Here is a 14307-nt window from a genome sequence, read left to right on the forward strand (position 1 = left end):
CTAAAAGCAGATCTCCGACAGCAGTACCCAAGCCTGTACTACAGGTTTGGGCTACTCTTAGTCATACACAACGGTTTTGCAAGACAAAGTCTAAAAACAGAAGATCTTATGACACTAATGAGAATATAGCTCCCGACAAACCTCATGGCATTAATTAGAACCATGGGCACCTTGTGTGTACCACGTCCAGATTGCTTTACATCCAAGGCTCAGCCCTCTATAAGAGACAAGTCTCCGGCAGAATGCAAGAATGTCACCCCTAGGCAGGAGAGACAGAATAAATGTCCTCCAAGGGAGGACATGAGTACTGTCACATTTACTTAAGTAAACGACATATCAAGCAAGCCCGTGCATTGGCTGCCGTTCTGCTGCTCTCATTTTTCCTTTAACTGCTTCACGGGATTTCAACATGGCATGTAGATTTCGTTTTATTTTCTTTTAAAATGATTATATGCTATAACAGTACTATCAGCAATGAGCTTGTTATCAGGGGGGGAAAAAAAGTCACAAAAGATTTTAAACATAAATGAATAGACTCACAACTGAAATATACTGCGTTTCCTAACAGAGTGTCTGCCATCTGCAAACTCTGCCAACAGCCATAGTGTTAGTAAAATTTCTCACAAAAAGCATTTCAATTTTTGTCGCCAAATTGGGATAACACTAAAAACTTTAGATTTGTTACATGTTCCTATTCACACAGCATAACTTGGTGTTAAAGCATATATCAATGTAGAATATGCTTTATACAGACAAAAAAAAGTGCTCCTTTTAGCCCAGTTTTAATTGGTCTCGTTTTAACCACTTGCCGTCTGCTGTATATTCAATAGTTCTGGGAGGGTGTCCTCGGAAATGCAACACTTTCCAAAAAAATTGGGACGGTATTTGTACTGCCCTGGCCTTTAGGGCCTCAAGAAATGAGATAGGCCGTCAGTATAGCAGGATTGATCAATATACGTTGATTTAGGTTACTTTTACCAAAATGTTTTAGAGAGCCATCTCTATCTAAACCCAGAGGGCCATCAGGACAGAGGTAAGATCTGGGGTCATCTCAGTAAAAAGGAGTTCCTGTCACATAAAATAGAAAGAACAAATATAGGAGAGGTACTTGGCTGCACACTACAAAACAAAAAAAAAAAAACAAACACAAAAAAGAGGAAGGTTACCCCAAGGTTTTTTTTTTTTTTTTTAACAGCAATGGCGTATGGATCAAAAAACAATATCTATTGGTAAAAATTCTTTATTATATAAAAAAATAAGACTCATGTCATTTTCCAAATAAAATACGAGCTCTGGTTGTGCATAACAATACATTATTCCATAACAGCGATCTAAACACAATAAAGCAATACTTTACATTACAGAATGCCAGCCATGTATAGAACCCGACACGTTTCGACCTGTGCAGTTGTGGTCTTCAGGGACAGTTTATTCAATTGGAATACATCAAACAGCTCCAAATTCAAAGTTATTTCATTGTGCACAAGATAGATATATATATATATATCTCTATATTACACACACAAAATATTTACAGCTGAAGAATGAAAAAGGATGATCCCACAACCAGAAATATAAAAACAGTTTTTATATTTCTGGTTGTGGGATCATCCTTTTTCATTCTTCAGCTGTAAATATTTTATTAGTGTGTGCGCAGATAGAGAATTATATAATATATACATACACTTGCGTATGATGAAATGAATTTGAATTTTGAGCAGTTTCATGCACTGGGGGACAGAGGCAGCATCGGACAAATGCTGCATCAACCTAGGCTAGTATCAATCTTGGGAAAAAAAAAAAAAAAAAAAAAAAAAACCACCATACTTCTCTTTTAAAAGTGGTTGTATACTAATTGATATATAACCTCTGAGGGTATAAGAAATTAACACTTTAAAGGGGGCGTACCATCATCCAGAAACTAGATATATAGAGCTTGGTTCTAGGGTCCCCAAACCAGATTGCTCCCCCCACTTGGCTCTCTGGTTGTATACTAAAAAAAAAAAAAAAAAAAACACAACTGCAAGACAAAGGCATCATGAGCTAGTATGTACACAAGTGACATGTCTCCTGGAGTTATTTCCAGGTTTTGCTGATCGCAAGGAAAAAAAATAAAATTAGATGGAGATGTGTATATTTAAGTTTCTAAGGCAAAAAATAAACTAACATTTTTGCAGACTTTGCTTACGCCCCGAGTCTCAGTGATGTAGAAGAGATGCATGCTAAATTTCAAGAAGATTGGATAATAATATTTAGAGGTTGCACACTTACGGCCCTTTCACACGTACGGACAAACGGTCCGTTTATTACAAGTCCATTTACGGACTTGTAATGTAGCCCTATGGGATTGCAGACGTTAGCGGATGAGCATCCGCTAACGTCCACAACCATCCGCAAAGATCCGCTTTTGCGGACGGAAGAAAACCCTATTTTTCTTCCGTCCGGCGGAACGGATCGGATGAATACGGACAGACGGTCCGTATTCATCCGATTCCCCATAGGGGAGAGCGGAGGAGAGACAGGGCGGTCTCTGCACAGTGTGCGGGGACCGCCCTGTCCGCCGACATCCCCGCTGAGCCGACACACACACGGATCGGATCAATTACGGAATCCGCTCCGTGTGAAAGAGGCCTTAGATCTGTTTTGTACAGGTAGGCAAAAATACGATTTTTCAATGTTAATTACTTTTATTGGGAAAACCAAAAACCAAAAATCACAAACTTAAAATACTATTAAAACTAGGGCCGAAACAACTAATCGATTAAATCGACAACTAACCGATTATGAAATTAATCAATTACCATTTTCATTATCGATTAATCGGCCAGTAACATAATGGGGTTAAAACTAAAATTGTCCCTTTATAGTACAAAAAGAGCAAATTGCTACTGTAAATATTACAGTCACTGTCCAACAGTAAAAAATTAACCCCTTACAGTAGCAATTATTTGCTCTTTTTGTACCAATTTTAGTTTTTTTTAACCCCATTATGTTACTAAATATCTCAGGCCTGGGTCACACCTCTGTTTTTTGGTGCTTTTTGCAGAAACACACTACAGTTCATTTACATGGTCTCTTATGGGACACGTTCACATCCATGATTTTTTCGCTGCTGCCTATTTGGAAAGGGCAAGGACTTTTTTTTAAACGCAAAACGGTGCTATTTTGTTTTTTTGGTTCAATATACTTCAATGGAAAAGCTGCAGAAAAGCACGCAATGTGTTTTTGCGGCAATTTGTGTTTAATTTGCCCAACAAATTGGCCAAAAAAGAAAATGCAAATCACCGCAAAATTACTTTATTTTTAACTGATTAATCGAAACAATAATCGGCTAACTAACCGATTATGAAAATAATCGTTAGTTGCAGCCCTAATTAAAACTATACACCAAGATTAATAGGTAATATGAAAGGCAAAACGTGTGTTATATTAATCAACTTTGAACGATGCAATCCCTTGTTTTGTTTGCTTGGCAACGACTTTTCTGTGATGCTCGACTACCCTCAACAAGAATTTTTTGTTGTTCATCCTTGACCGATTCAATATACTTTATCAGAGCAATTCCTCGTTCTGTGGTATCATTGACAACCTTAAGAGCGTTCACATGGCTTCTTAGAGAATCACTGCAGTATTCTGTTGATTTCAAACAATTTAAGGAACGTCTTTGTTTTATTAGTAACAAAATGGCTCAGGTCTTTTCCTTCAAAAACCATGTTTTTACCCTCCAATTGTTTCACTTCCCTTTTCTTTGCAGGTTTGGTTTCTAAATTTTTAGTCATATTTTCATCTGCTCACCAGTGCCCATCAGGGCAACAGGTACGCCAAGCAAATGCTCAAAAATCTTTGCCAGTCACTAGAACTGCAACTCTATCATCCAAAGTTTTAACATTCCCATGGGCTACTGAGGGCAACAGTTTACTATCCCAATGCAAGACAAAATGAGGAGGATTTTCAAAGAGTGACTCTTCGATTCTCTTTGCAATTTTACTTCTATTGATGGCCCGAGCTCGGTAAAACGGTAGCTCTCCAGCTATGGAAATTTTTGAAACATTGTGGCCAAGGCTGTTTTCAGTTGCTATAAATGAAGTACTTGCTTGTGGAATAGATAGCCGTTCTCAATCGCAAGTAGACGGAAGTGTCTGATCAAGAGGTTTTAATCTAGGACTTGAACATCATTTTTTCATTGCTGGAGGCAAAAACTCCTTGTCACTAGGTGCTTGTAATAGAGGAGAGTCTTCCAGTATAACAGTCTTATTGATTTCAGCGATAGCTTTGAAATGTTTATCCTTATAAAAAATCTTGTTTTCCTCCTTTTGGACACTTAGTTTAATGTTAGAAATTTCACTAGTTTGTGATAAAAGTGATCAATGTGTGCAACCCCTAAATATTATCCAATCTCCTTGAAATTTTGTATATTATATACATCTTACATCACTGAGACTCGGGGCGTAAGCAAAGTCATATGAAAATCACATATTTGGAAAAAGTAAACACTATATATATATATATATATATATATATATATATATATATATATATATATATATATATATATATATATATATATATATATATATATATATACATATACACACATATACACACATATACACACACACATATACATATATACATACACACACACACTTTTTTTAACCTACAAAATCATGTGCATTTATGATATACCGTATTTATCGGCGTATACCGCGCACTATTTTGCCCTGAAAAATCAGGGCAAAATCGTGGGTGCGCGATATACGCCGATACCCGCTTTCCCGCCACGAGTTTGAATACTACGCCGGCAGATACCGAGCGCAGTACACTCGTGAATGTTCGGTCAGTCTCGGCGCCTCTCGCACTGACGTCCTGAGCGTACAGGACGTCAGCGCGACAGTTGCCAAACCTGCCCGAAGATTCACGAGTGTACTGCGCTCAGTATATGCCGGCGCAGTATTCAAACTCGTGGCGGGAAGCGAGCGGGGAGGACGCCGCAGAAGGACGCCGGACCCGCCGAAGACGGACACCCGACCCGCCGAAGACGGACACCCGACCCGCCGAAGACGGACACCCGACCCGCCGAAGACGGACACCCGACCCGCCGAAGACGGACACCCGACCCGCCGAAGACGGACCCGCCGAGGAGGACACCAGACCCGACGAGGCCACCGCGCAAGACACCAAAACTGTGTACAAAAAAAACTAAAAAAAAAAAACTTTTTTTCCACAGGATTGGGGGCCACTTTAGGGGTGCGCGGTATACGCGGGAGCGCATTATACCGCGATAAATACAGTACTTTAAGGTATATTTTTCCTGAAAATTTGTGATTTAAAAATGGCTGCACAAATATTGTAAAACATAAACCCCCCCCCCCTTTTTTTCTCCACGGCCTCTGCTTTAAAAAAAAAAAAAAATTAAATGTTTGGGGGTTCTAGGTAGTTTTAAAAATGCAGATTTTAAACGAGTATGTGGCCCAGGCGGCAAGTGATTTATACATTTGGTGCCATTTAAAAGTACCTTGCAAAAGTGAACTATAATACTCTCATCACTTGTCATGTTAGGCTACATTTTGAATGAGATCAGAGTGAAATCAACCCTGGAACAGAACATGGTTTTCATACAGTTAAGCTTCTTCTATCTTGGGTAACAAAACCCAATTCTCAAAGTACTTACCAAATTGTAGATACTCAGAAGCAGCGCTTCGATGCACCCACTGCTCTGCAGGAGTCTGCTGGTGGACACAGACAAGTAGCACCATATGAGCTCTGGCAGGAACTGAAGCGTGAATGTCCTCAGGTGCTTTTCTTGGCTTCTGTAGAATTCAAAGAGCTGGTGGCAGACTGGCTCCAACAACTGTCATCAGAAGCACAAAGTACATCACACATTCAGCATTTCAACAGGAATACTAATCTGACTAATGAAAATGAAAGTCAACTTTGAAAAATAAATAAAATAAAAGGCCCATTTACATCCATGTTCACGCTTTACTGCCTTTTGTTCCAATACCCCTGAAGTGGGCCTGCATTTTTTTTTGTGTATTTATTTACTGTCCAATACTGCCATAGAGGAATTTTTGCTCACAGCCATAAAAGCTTCACAGAAGTTATAACCCACCCCCATCAAAAACAAAATATTTACCAGGCACTAGGCTTTAATGCCCAAATCTGGACTGCTATTAAAAACTTAAAAGGAGTTTAGTCATAGCATACACTTATATTTATCAGCACTGTAATAGCAATACTAAACAATCGTTCTTTTTGACAATCCAACATAAGCTTACTTAAAAATCTCCTTTTATGTGGCGATTGCTGCCTGTCATCTTGTTCAACTATATATCCCATGGTACCTTACTGTCCCTGCCTCCTAAAACTCCCCCTCACAGCACCTCTGTAGTTCAGTAGGCAGGCTCACGGAAACAAAGTAAGTTGATAAAACTTCAAAATAATTCAGGATTAAAAAAAAGGAGCAAGCTAGAAGTAATTAAAGAAATACAATATAGAAAAATCTATATAATGGACTTAAAATGTTGCGAGAATGAGAAACAAGGTAGGTATTTGACCTTGTTCCTAAAAAAAAAAAAAAAAAAAAAAAAAAAGCCCAGGTTTCTGATCTATCAAGTGTATTGATAAAAAAAAATATCACATACATACAATTATATATATACATATATACACACACACACATATATATATATATATATATATATATATATATATATATATATATATATACACACACACACACACATATATATATATATATATATATATATATATATATATATATATATATACACACACACACACACACACACACACACACACACACACACACACATATATATATATATATATATATATATATATATATATATATATATATATATATATATATATATATATATATATATATATATATATATATATACACATATATATACATACATACATACATACACAAACTGTACTGATAAAAATAAATAATCTTTTTGTCCTGTACGGAAAAATTTAATTTTTTATTTTATTTAAAGATGTTTAAACGAAAAAGCAAACGATTTAAAAAGTATTTTAATAGAAAAGGCAGTTAAAATGGTGATAAAAAAAAAAAAAAAAAAAAAACACACGTCAAGGGTATTTCATGTATTTTTAAGAAAGAATGGAACTTCACAACTGGAAACCACATTCACTGTTTATTGCTTTTCAAAGAATGAATGACATTTTTTTCATTTTCTGATTTTTTTTGTTTTCCCCATCAATAAAAGTTGAAAACAAATCAGTTTGACCCAATAACTAATAGAAAAATCAAACAAACATTCAAAATATATATATATAGGGATGCACCGAAATTTCAGAACCGAAACGAAACCGAAAAAAAAAAAAAAAATCAATCCGAAACCGATACCGAAACCGAAAATTACTTTTCCCCCCCCCCCCATATTTACATTTTTTTAAATGGGCACAGTGGCTGCATGTGATGGGCACAGTGGCTGTGTGTGATGGGCACAGTGGCTGCGTGTGATGGGCACAGTGGCTGCGTGTGATGGGCACAGTGGCTGCGTGTGATGGGCACAGTGGCTGCGTTTGATGGGCACAGTGGCGACGTGTGTTGGCACAGTGGCTGCGTTTGATGGGCACAGTGGCGACGTGTGTTGGCACAGTGGCTGCGTTTGATGGGCACAGTGGCTGTGTTTGATGGGCACAGTGGCTACGTGTGTTGGCACAGTGGCTGCGTTTGATGGGCACAGTGGCTGCGTTTGATGGGCACAGTGGCGACGTGTGTTGGCACAGTGGCTGCGTTTGATGGGCACAGTGGCGACGTGTGTTGGCACAGTGGCTGCGTTTGATGGGCACAGTGGCTGCGTTTGATGGGCACAGTGGCGACGTGTGTTGGCACAGTGGCTGCGTTTGATGGGCACAGTGGCGACGTGTGTTGGCACAGTGGCTGCATGTGATGGCACAGTGAGGCTGCAATTAATGTTTTTTTTGGTAGTCAGAGAAGGCAAGCATGGCTCAATAACACACAAACGTTTAAAAAAAACGTTTGTGTGTTATTGAGCCATGCTTGCCTTCTCTGACTACCAAAAAAAACATTATTTGCAGCCTCACTGTGCCACTGTGAAAAAATGGCAGATAATTTTTATTTTTACCTGCCATTTTTTCATTAAGTGCTGGTCAGTCACCTCAGTCAGTATTAACCACCCCCCCAATCCAGCGATTTCATTTGTTCTAAGTTCCTTATTTCATTTTATTTCAAGTTCTAACAGGTTATGTTTTGCTAGTGCTTACTTTTTTTTTGGAGCACACTGCTCGATTCCTCTGTGTCACAGGCAGCTCCGACACAGCACTCCGAGTCCTCACTCCCCTCCGGCCGTGACGTCACACGGCGCACGACGCTGGACTGTACCAAGAGACTCCCCCGTAGGGGGGAGTAAAAAAATCAGGAAATGGAGCTAGGAGGGGCTAGGAGGACTCCGGTGGAGCGCGATCGGCAGTCGGCACACAATTTGTACAGTGCCACTGCCGCTGCCCGCGCTCTGTACTTGTCTAACGGCCGCAAATGCATTTGTAAAAAAAAACTGCGCCCCCCTCCTAGACGAAATGGTACCGCCCACGGAGGGCGGTCATTATCGGCGATTTTAAATGTGTTTCGGCTTGTCCCTAAAATTGCTATTTTCGGCCGATATGTATCGGCCACCGATATATCGGTGCATCCCTAATATATATATATATATATTGTAATAGTCAGGGTCACCATAAAAACGCAGCAAAAACGGACACAGAGTCTGCATGTCAGTGGACAGCAGAACTTCACAGCATAACTTTAAAACGGAGAAAAGTGTTTTGGCAGCTTTCTCCGGGTTTTGCTAAGTTTGAATGGGGCTGTGTGGTTTGGAGATCCTGCAGAGACTTGGGCGGGATGGGATCTCCGGCCCTGTGTCCAGGTCTTGGGAATAGCCAGCAGGTTGGGTGCTCAGGTGAAAACAGCCAATATAATGAGGTACTGGTGAGAACAGAGTGGAGAGGAAGGTGGAGTGGGTGCAGCTGGCTGTTGCTGCAAGGCAGACCTGTGTGTGGGGGAGCTGTCTGTCTACCCTGCAAGAGGGGCTGAAGGAAGTCCTGAAGTCGGGGAGACAATAGACTGGAGAATCCTGTTGAGGCCAGGAGTGGGCCAAGGTTTAACAGGTACAGCCAGGCTGAAGTAAGCCTAGGAGCCAGTAAGCTTGGCATTTTGTGTTTGTGAACTGTACTGGAGAAGAACCCCTGCGTGGGAATCCTATGAATGGACTTTTTATTTTGTTTCCCTTTAATAAAAATGGGCTGCCATGCCCTTAAATCTTACAACTGGCTGCTGTGGACTCGCTAACAATCGCATTTACCACTTAAGCTAACCCCCAATGTTTACAGTGGTGGAGAATGCGGGCATCTAGAACGGTGGAATCCGGGTCCCTGCTCCTGTGGTGAGTCGCATCGGGAACTGCTGCTAGCTTTGTGGGGCAGCCAGGCAAACAGCATTGCACGGAAATTGATGGACTGTGTTGCATGCAGGTTGTGTACCTGTGAAAAGAAAATTGCATTTTTTTTTCTTTCCTCTCTCTCTGCGTGAACTGTGTTACTGGTTGCTGTGTGCAACACCGCAAGGATGGGGCGGTCAAAAACAGGCGATTCTTGCTGAAGCCAGAGATAGAGCTCTGTGGCTGGAGGGGTTGTTACCGCCTGATAGAACCCCATACATGCTTGAACAAATTTTTTCAAGGGAAAAGAGGGCTGCTGTTGTCCCTAACAACACTGCTGCAATGAGTGCATATGTGACTGCTAGTGTGGAGCATCCACCAGCGTTTGAATCTGCAGTGGATTGGTGCAAGCGGCACCTGGCAGGAATGGACCAAGCTAAAGTGGAAGGCAAGCCAACCTTCGCTACAAAGAGAGAGCTGCCGGATGTCCATACCTGGGAGAGAGGTGTTGTTGCCCCTGGCAACACTGCTGCAGTTAAACCAGCAGCTATTGCAAAAAGTGTGAAAGCGACACAGCTTAAGACAGGATCCAGCGGAGGGAAGCCTGTGTTCTGTGCCAGAAGAGAGGCTGACCAAAGGCCAGGATGGAGAGTGGTTGCCCATAGCAACACAGATGAGGGGCCAGTGGTGTATAAGACTGTGAATGAGTGGTCCAAGTGGAACCAGACTAAAGAGTTGGATGTGGTGCAAAGGGCTGAGATAGTGTCCTCTGATTACATGCAACCCATGCTACCTACAGAGGAGGTTGGAGACTTCCTAGAAAGATTTGAAAAAGTCGCTGTAAGGAGGAAATGGCCTAGAGATCGGTGGCCAAAGTTGCTGCAAACTTTATTACGGGTAGAGTACCGATCGGTTTACCATTTGATGGACGGTGACCAGGATGACTACTGCCAGTTTAAAGAGGAAATCCTTCTTAGAGGACAGTTCCATCGCATCATGGGCCGCCAGCAATGCTCCAGCAAAGGGAGGTCATCACCCATAGCAACGAGAGAGGCGTCCCTGCGACAGCAAAGCACCAATCAAGTAATGGCTCAGGAGAGCGTGAGTGTGCATCGGTGTAGCCAACCATCTTTGGAGTGCTGGTCTGCTGTTACCTTTAGCAACAGGGATCCTGTGTTACATGCAGGGGGTGTTGGTGGGTCTGGAAAGGCTGCAGTGTTTTTCCATGACCACATGAAAGATGCAGCCTATGGAGACACCACAGCTAAGAGACAGCGTACTCAAGTGAAGACTATGATGCCAGCCACTGAACATGGTAAGACTGTTTCAGTTTATTATTCTGATCCCAGTGAAGTGGGAGTATGTCCAGTGGGGAGATCCGCAGTACAAATGGACATAGACTTGCTGCAGTGTGCTACCCAGAGCAGTGGGATGGCATATGGTGAAGCCCAGCTGACAGCAAGGTTAAAGACTCAAAAGGACATGGGGACTGTGCATGCGCCTGCTATAATCCCGCCGAGTGCTGGGAAAGTTGAGCTAGGGGTGACCAAAAGTGTCTTTGTGCCATGTTCCCTAGTGACAGGTGCTGCAGAGTTGCCCAGGGAAACCTCCAATGAGCTTGCAGTGATGAAGCAGAGCGTTTCCCAGGTCAGCTATGGAGCTGCGCAAAGAGCAAAATATTCCCCTTTAAATATAGAGGGTTCTGTGAGGAGAGGCTCACAGGCTGTGGTGGGTAATGGACAATCCACAAAAGTAGAAATTATGTCTAAACGTAATGAAAATGCTGATGGTTATACTGACAAAAGTGTTAATGTTGGAAATGTGTTTGCTACCAATGATGGGTGTAGGATATCTCCCATGACAACCAGAAGCGCAGGATTGTCCAGGAAAGTCTCATGGGGTCTCCCTGTGTTGGAACTGGAGGTTGTCCAGGAACGCTCTGGTACTACTCTGGGGGAACAAGAAGGGACTGCACCACACAATGAGAGTGTGTGGGGGCAGACCACCCGCCTGGTGTGTGACCAATTTGGTGAAAAATGTATTCATACTGTAAAAGCTAGTAGTGTAAAGCAGGATTTGCTGGTAGCGCCACCAGAACAATATGGTCAAAATGGGGTTTGCGACGAAGCATCGTCCCAATGTGACATAAGTGAAACTGTGCTTGTACAATGTGATGCGTATAGCGATGACAAATGTACTGTATTGGGTAATGAGACCCAGGTTCCTTTGGTGCCTCTTGGAACAGGGGGTGCAGCGCTGCAGAATGCCTGTCAGGGAAGTACCACTGACTGGGACAGCAGGGCTAAACAATTGCTAGCCATGCTGGATAAGGCTAGGTTGGGTAACACAGATGTGGACATAACACCTGCTATGCCCATCGGAGGGACTACAGGCTGGCCGTTGGCCCCTGCAGAGATTGATCCCCTCCAGTCAGAAGGATCGGTTAAGGGCGCATGCATGGCAGTTGTGTTATCCGCAGCTCAACCGCTGGAAAATAGTGAGTGCAAAAATGGCAATGTAACTTATGACCTGCAGCAGCTTCCTGATGCTGTGACAGAAGGGATAAATGTGATATGTACGTCTGACAGCGCTCCAGTTGAGCACCAGGCTGTGAAGAGCGATACCGTCAGTGAGGTGGAGGTCGCTATAAATGTCTCTACCTTTCCAGCTTCAGTGGATGAGCCCCTCCACGTCATTGATAATGGAAAAGTCCCTAGAAAGGTCTTGTATGTAGACGTTGGTCGCATTAAGTTGACTAATGTATTGTTGAAAATGCTTGAAGTCCAAAAAGGCAATTTGCTGTACACTTGGGTGTCTCCACCGTGGTCGGACGAGGTGGTGCTGCGTAGTACCGGTAGGTGGAGTCAAGTAGTACAGGCTATGTTTGATGTTAATCACAAGAGAAACTGGTTGGTACCATATTTGTTAGCAGTGTGGCAGATGGTCTCAAGGTTCTCTGAGAGGGTGCTTCCAGTTACCGGTTTGGATGGAAGGCGCTCAGAACGCTTGAAAACATCAGAAGTCTCTCCGCCTGATGCGGTGACTATGGAAATTTCTGCTGTTTCAGTCCAAAGTGCGGCTGAGCGGTGGTTAGTAGAGGGCACGGACACTGCCTCACCCGCTAGACTTCACATGAAGGAAGGGACCGAAATGGACGTGGCAATAGCAAAGATTTTTCCTGTCAGTCGCACCAAGGTACAAATTAAAGTACCCGGAGACACTGTGGGAGAAGCTGATGAAGGAATTGGTTTCTGTAGCAAGGTAATGCACACACCAGTTGGCATTGTCGCCGTAAGGAATGATTTGGGCTTGGGTCAGTGTAATTTGTTAGGACAGCCACCCATCGAGCGTTGGACAGCATGTGAGGCGGAGCTTGGTGATCGTTCCGTGGAGCATAGTCACTTGCCTATGTGTGGTCTCTCCTCAGGATGGGTCCTAACAAATTATGAAAAAAGCAGTGAGGGTATCAGGAAAGGCAGTGTTCCCCTGAGAAAAGCAAATAAGCCCAGGAACCCCAGAAGAGGGAGAAAGCGTAGGATAGAAAAAAGTGGGATCCCATGGAGAGTCGGGGTAGGACTTACCTGGAAGCGCACCCGAAAAAAGGGTTGGACCTACGCGGCTGACAGCCGGCACAGAGGTGTCCCAACCCTAATGACGTGTGCTGGTGTTCCGCCCCCTTCGGGTTCGAAACAAAGGGGGGGGATATGTAATAGTCAGGGTCACCATAAAAACGCAGCAAAAACGGACACAGAGTCTGCATGTCAGTGGACAGCAGAACTTCACAGCATAACTTTAAAACGGAGAAAAGTGTTTTGGCAGCTTTCTCCGGGTTTTGCTAAGTTTGAATGGGGCTGTGTGGTTTGGAGATCCTGCAGAGACTTGGGCGGGATGGGATCTCCGGCCCTGTGTCCAGGTCTTGGGAATAGCCAGCAGGTTGGGTGCTCAGGTGAAAACAGCCAATATAATGAGGTACTGGTGAGAACAGAGTGGAGAGGAAGGTGGAGTGGGTGCAGCTGGCTGTTGCTGCAAGGCAGACCTGTGTGTGGGGGAGCTGTCTGTCTACCCTGCAAGAGGGGCTGAAGGAAGTCCTGAAGTCGGGGAGACAATAGACTGGAGAATCCTGTTGAGGCCAGGAGTGAGCCAAGGTTTAACAGGTACAGCCAGGCTGAAGTAAGCCTAGGAGCCAGTAACCTTGGCATTTTGTGTTTGTGAACTGTACTGGAGAAGAACCCCTGCGTGGGAATCCTATGAATGGACTTTTTATTTTGTTTCCCTTTAATAAAAATGGGCTGCCATGCCCTTAAATCTTACAACTGGCTGCTGTGGACTCGCTAACAATCGCATTTACCACTTAAGCTAACCCCCAATGTTTACAATATATATATATATATATATATATATATATATATATATATATATATATATATATATATATATATATATATATAATTTTTTTTCGAAAATTCTACTTGTGACCACATGGTCCACGTTTCCTTTTTAAACATAATGGGTATTGTTCGGTCTCCATTTTATAGACATAAAACATGGTTATTGGTGTTCGATTCAAAAATGTGAATTTTCGATATGTATAAGGTTTTACTTTGCCCTTTTAGAATATGGAGACAAAACTACCGCAATTTCAAGGCTACCCCAGCCATCACCATACAAGGCAATCAGCCAAGGATACTAATGCCGCGTACAGACGGACGTTTTTTGTGATGAAAAATGATCGTGTGTGGGCAAAACGTCGTTTTAGGTCTTCAACAAAAAGACAAAAAAAAAATTCGAACATGCTTGAATTTTTTGTGTCGTTTTTCAAAACGTCGTTTTTTGTTTCACAGAAATTGACAGTGTGTGG

At 42.6% G+C, this 14307-nt stretch overlaps 1 protein-coding gene across 6 annotated transcripts in view; it reads right to left on the bottom strand.

The window, feature by feature from the left end:
- The window catches only part of FAM126A (family with sequence similarity 126 member A), a 136156-nt gene that overhangs the window by 74005 nt on the left and 47844 nt on the right, over positions 1-14307 (bottom strand). For all 6 annotated transcript variants that reach the window (XR_005749395.1, XM_040352840.1, XM_040352838.1 and 3 more), the window contains exon 4: positions 5672-5851. Coding sequence is in view for 5 of the 6 variants with exons in the window: in XM_040352840.1 (XP_040208774.1) it covers positions 5672-5851 (180 nt within the window). In the remaining variant the exon portion in view is untranslated. The remainder of the gene's footprint in view (positions 1-5671; positions 5852-14307) is intronic.

The sequence above is a fragment of the Rana temporaria genome, chromosome 5 (genome assembly GCF_905171775.1).
Source record: "Rana temporaria chromosome 5, aRanTem1.1, whole genome shotgun sequence".
NCBI lineage: Eukaryota > Metazoa > Chordata > Amphibia > Anura > Ranidae > Rana > Rana temporaria.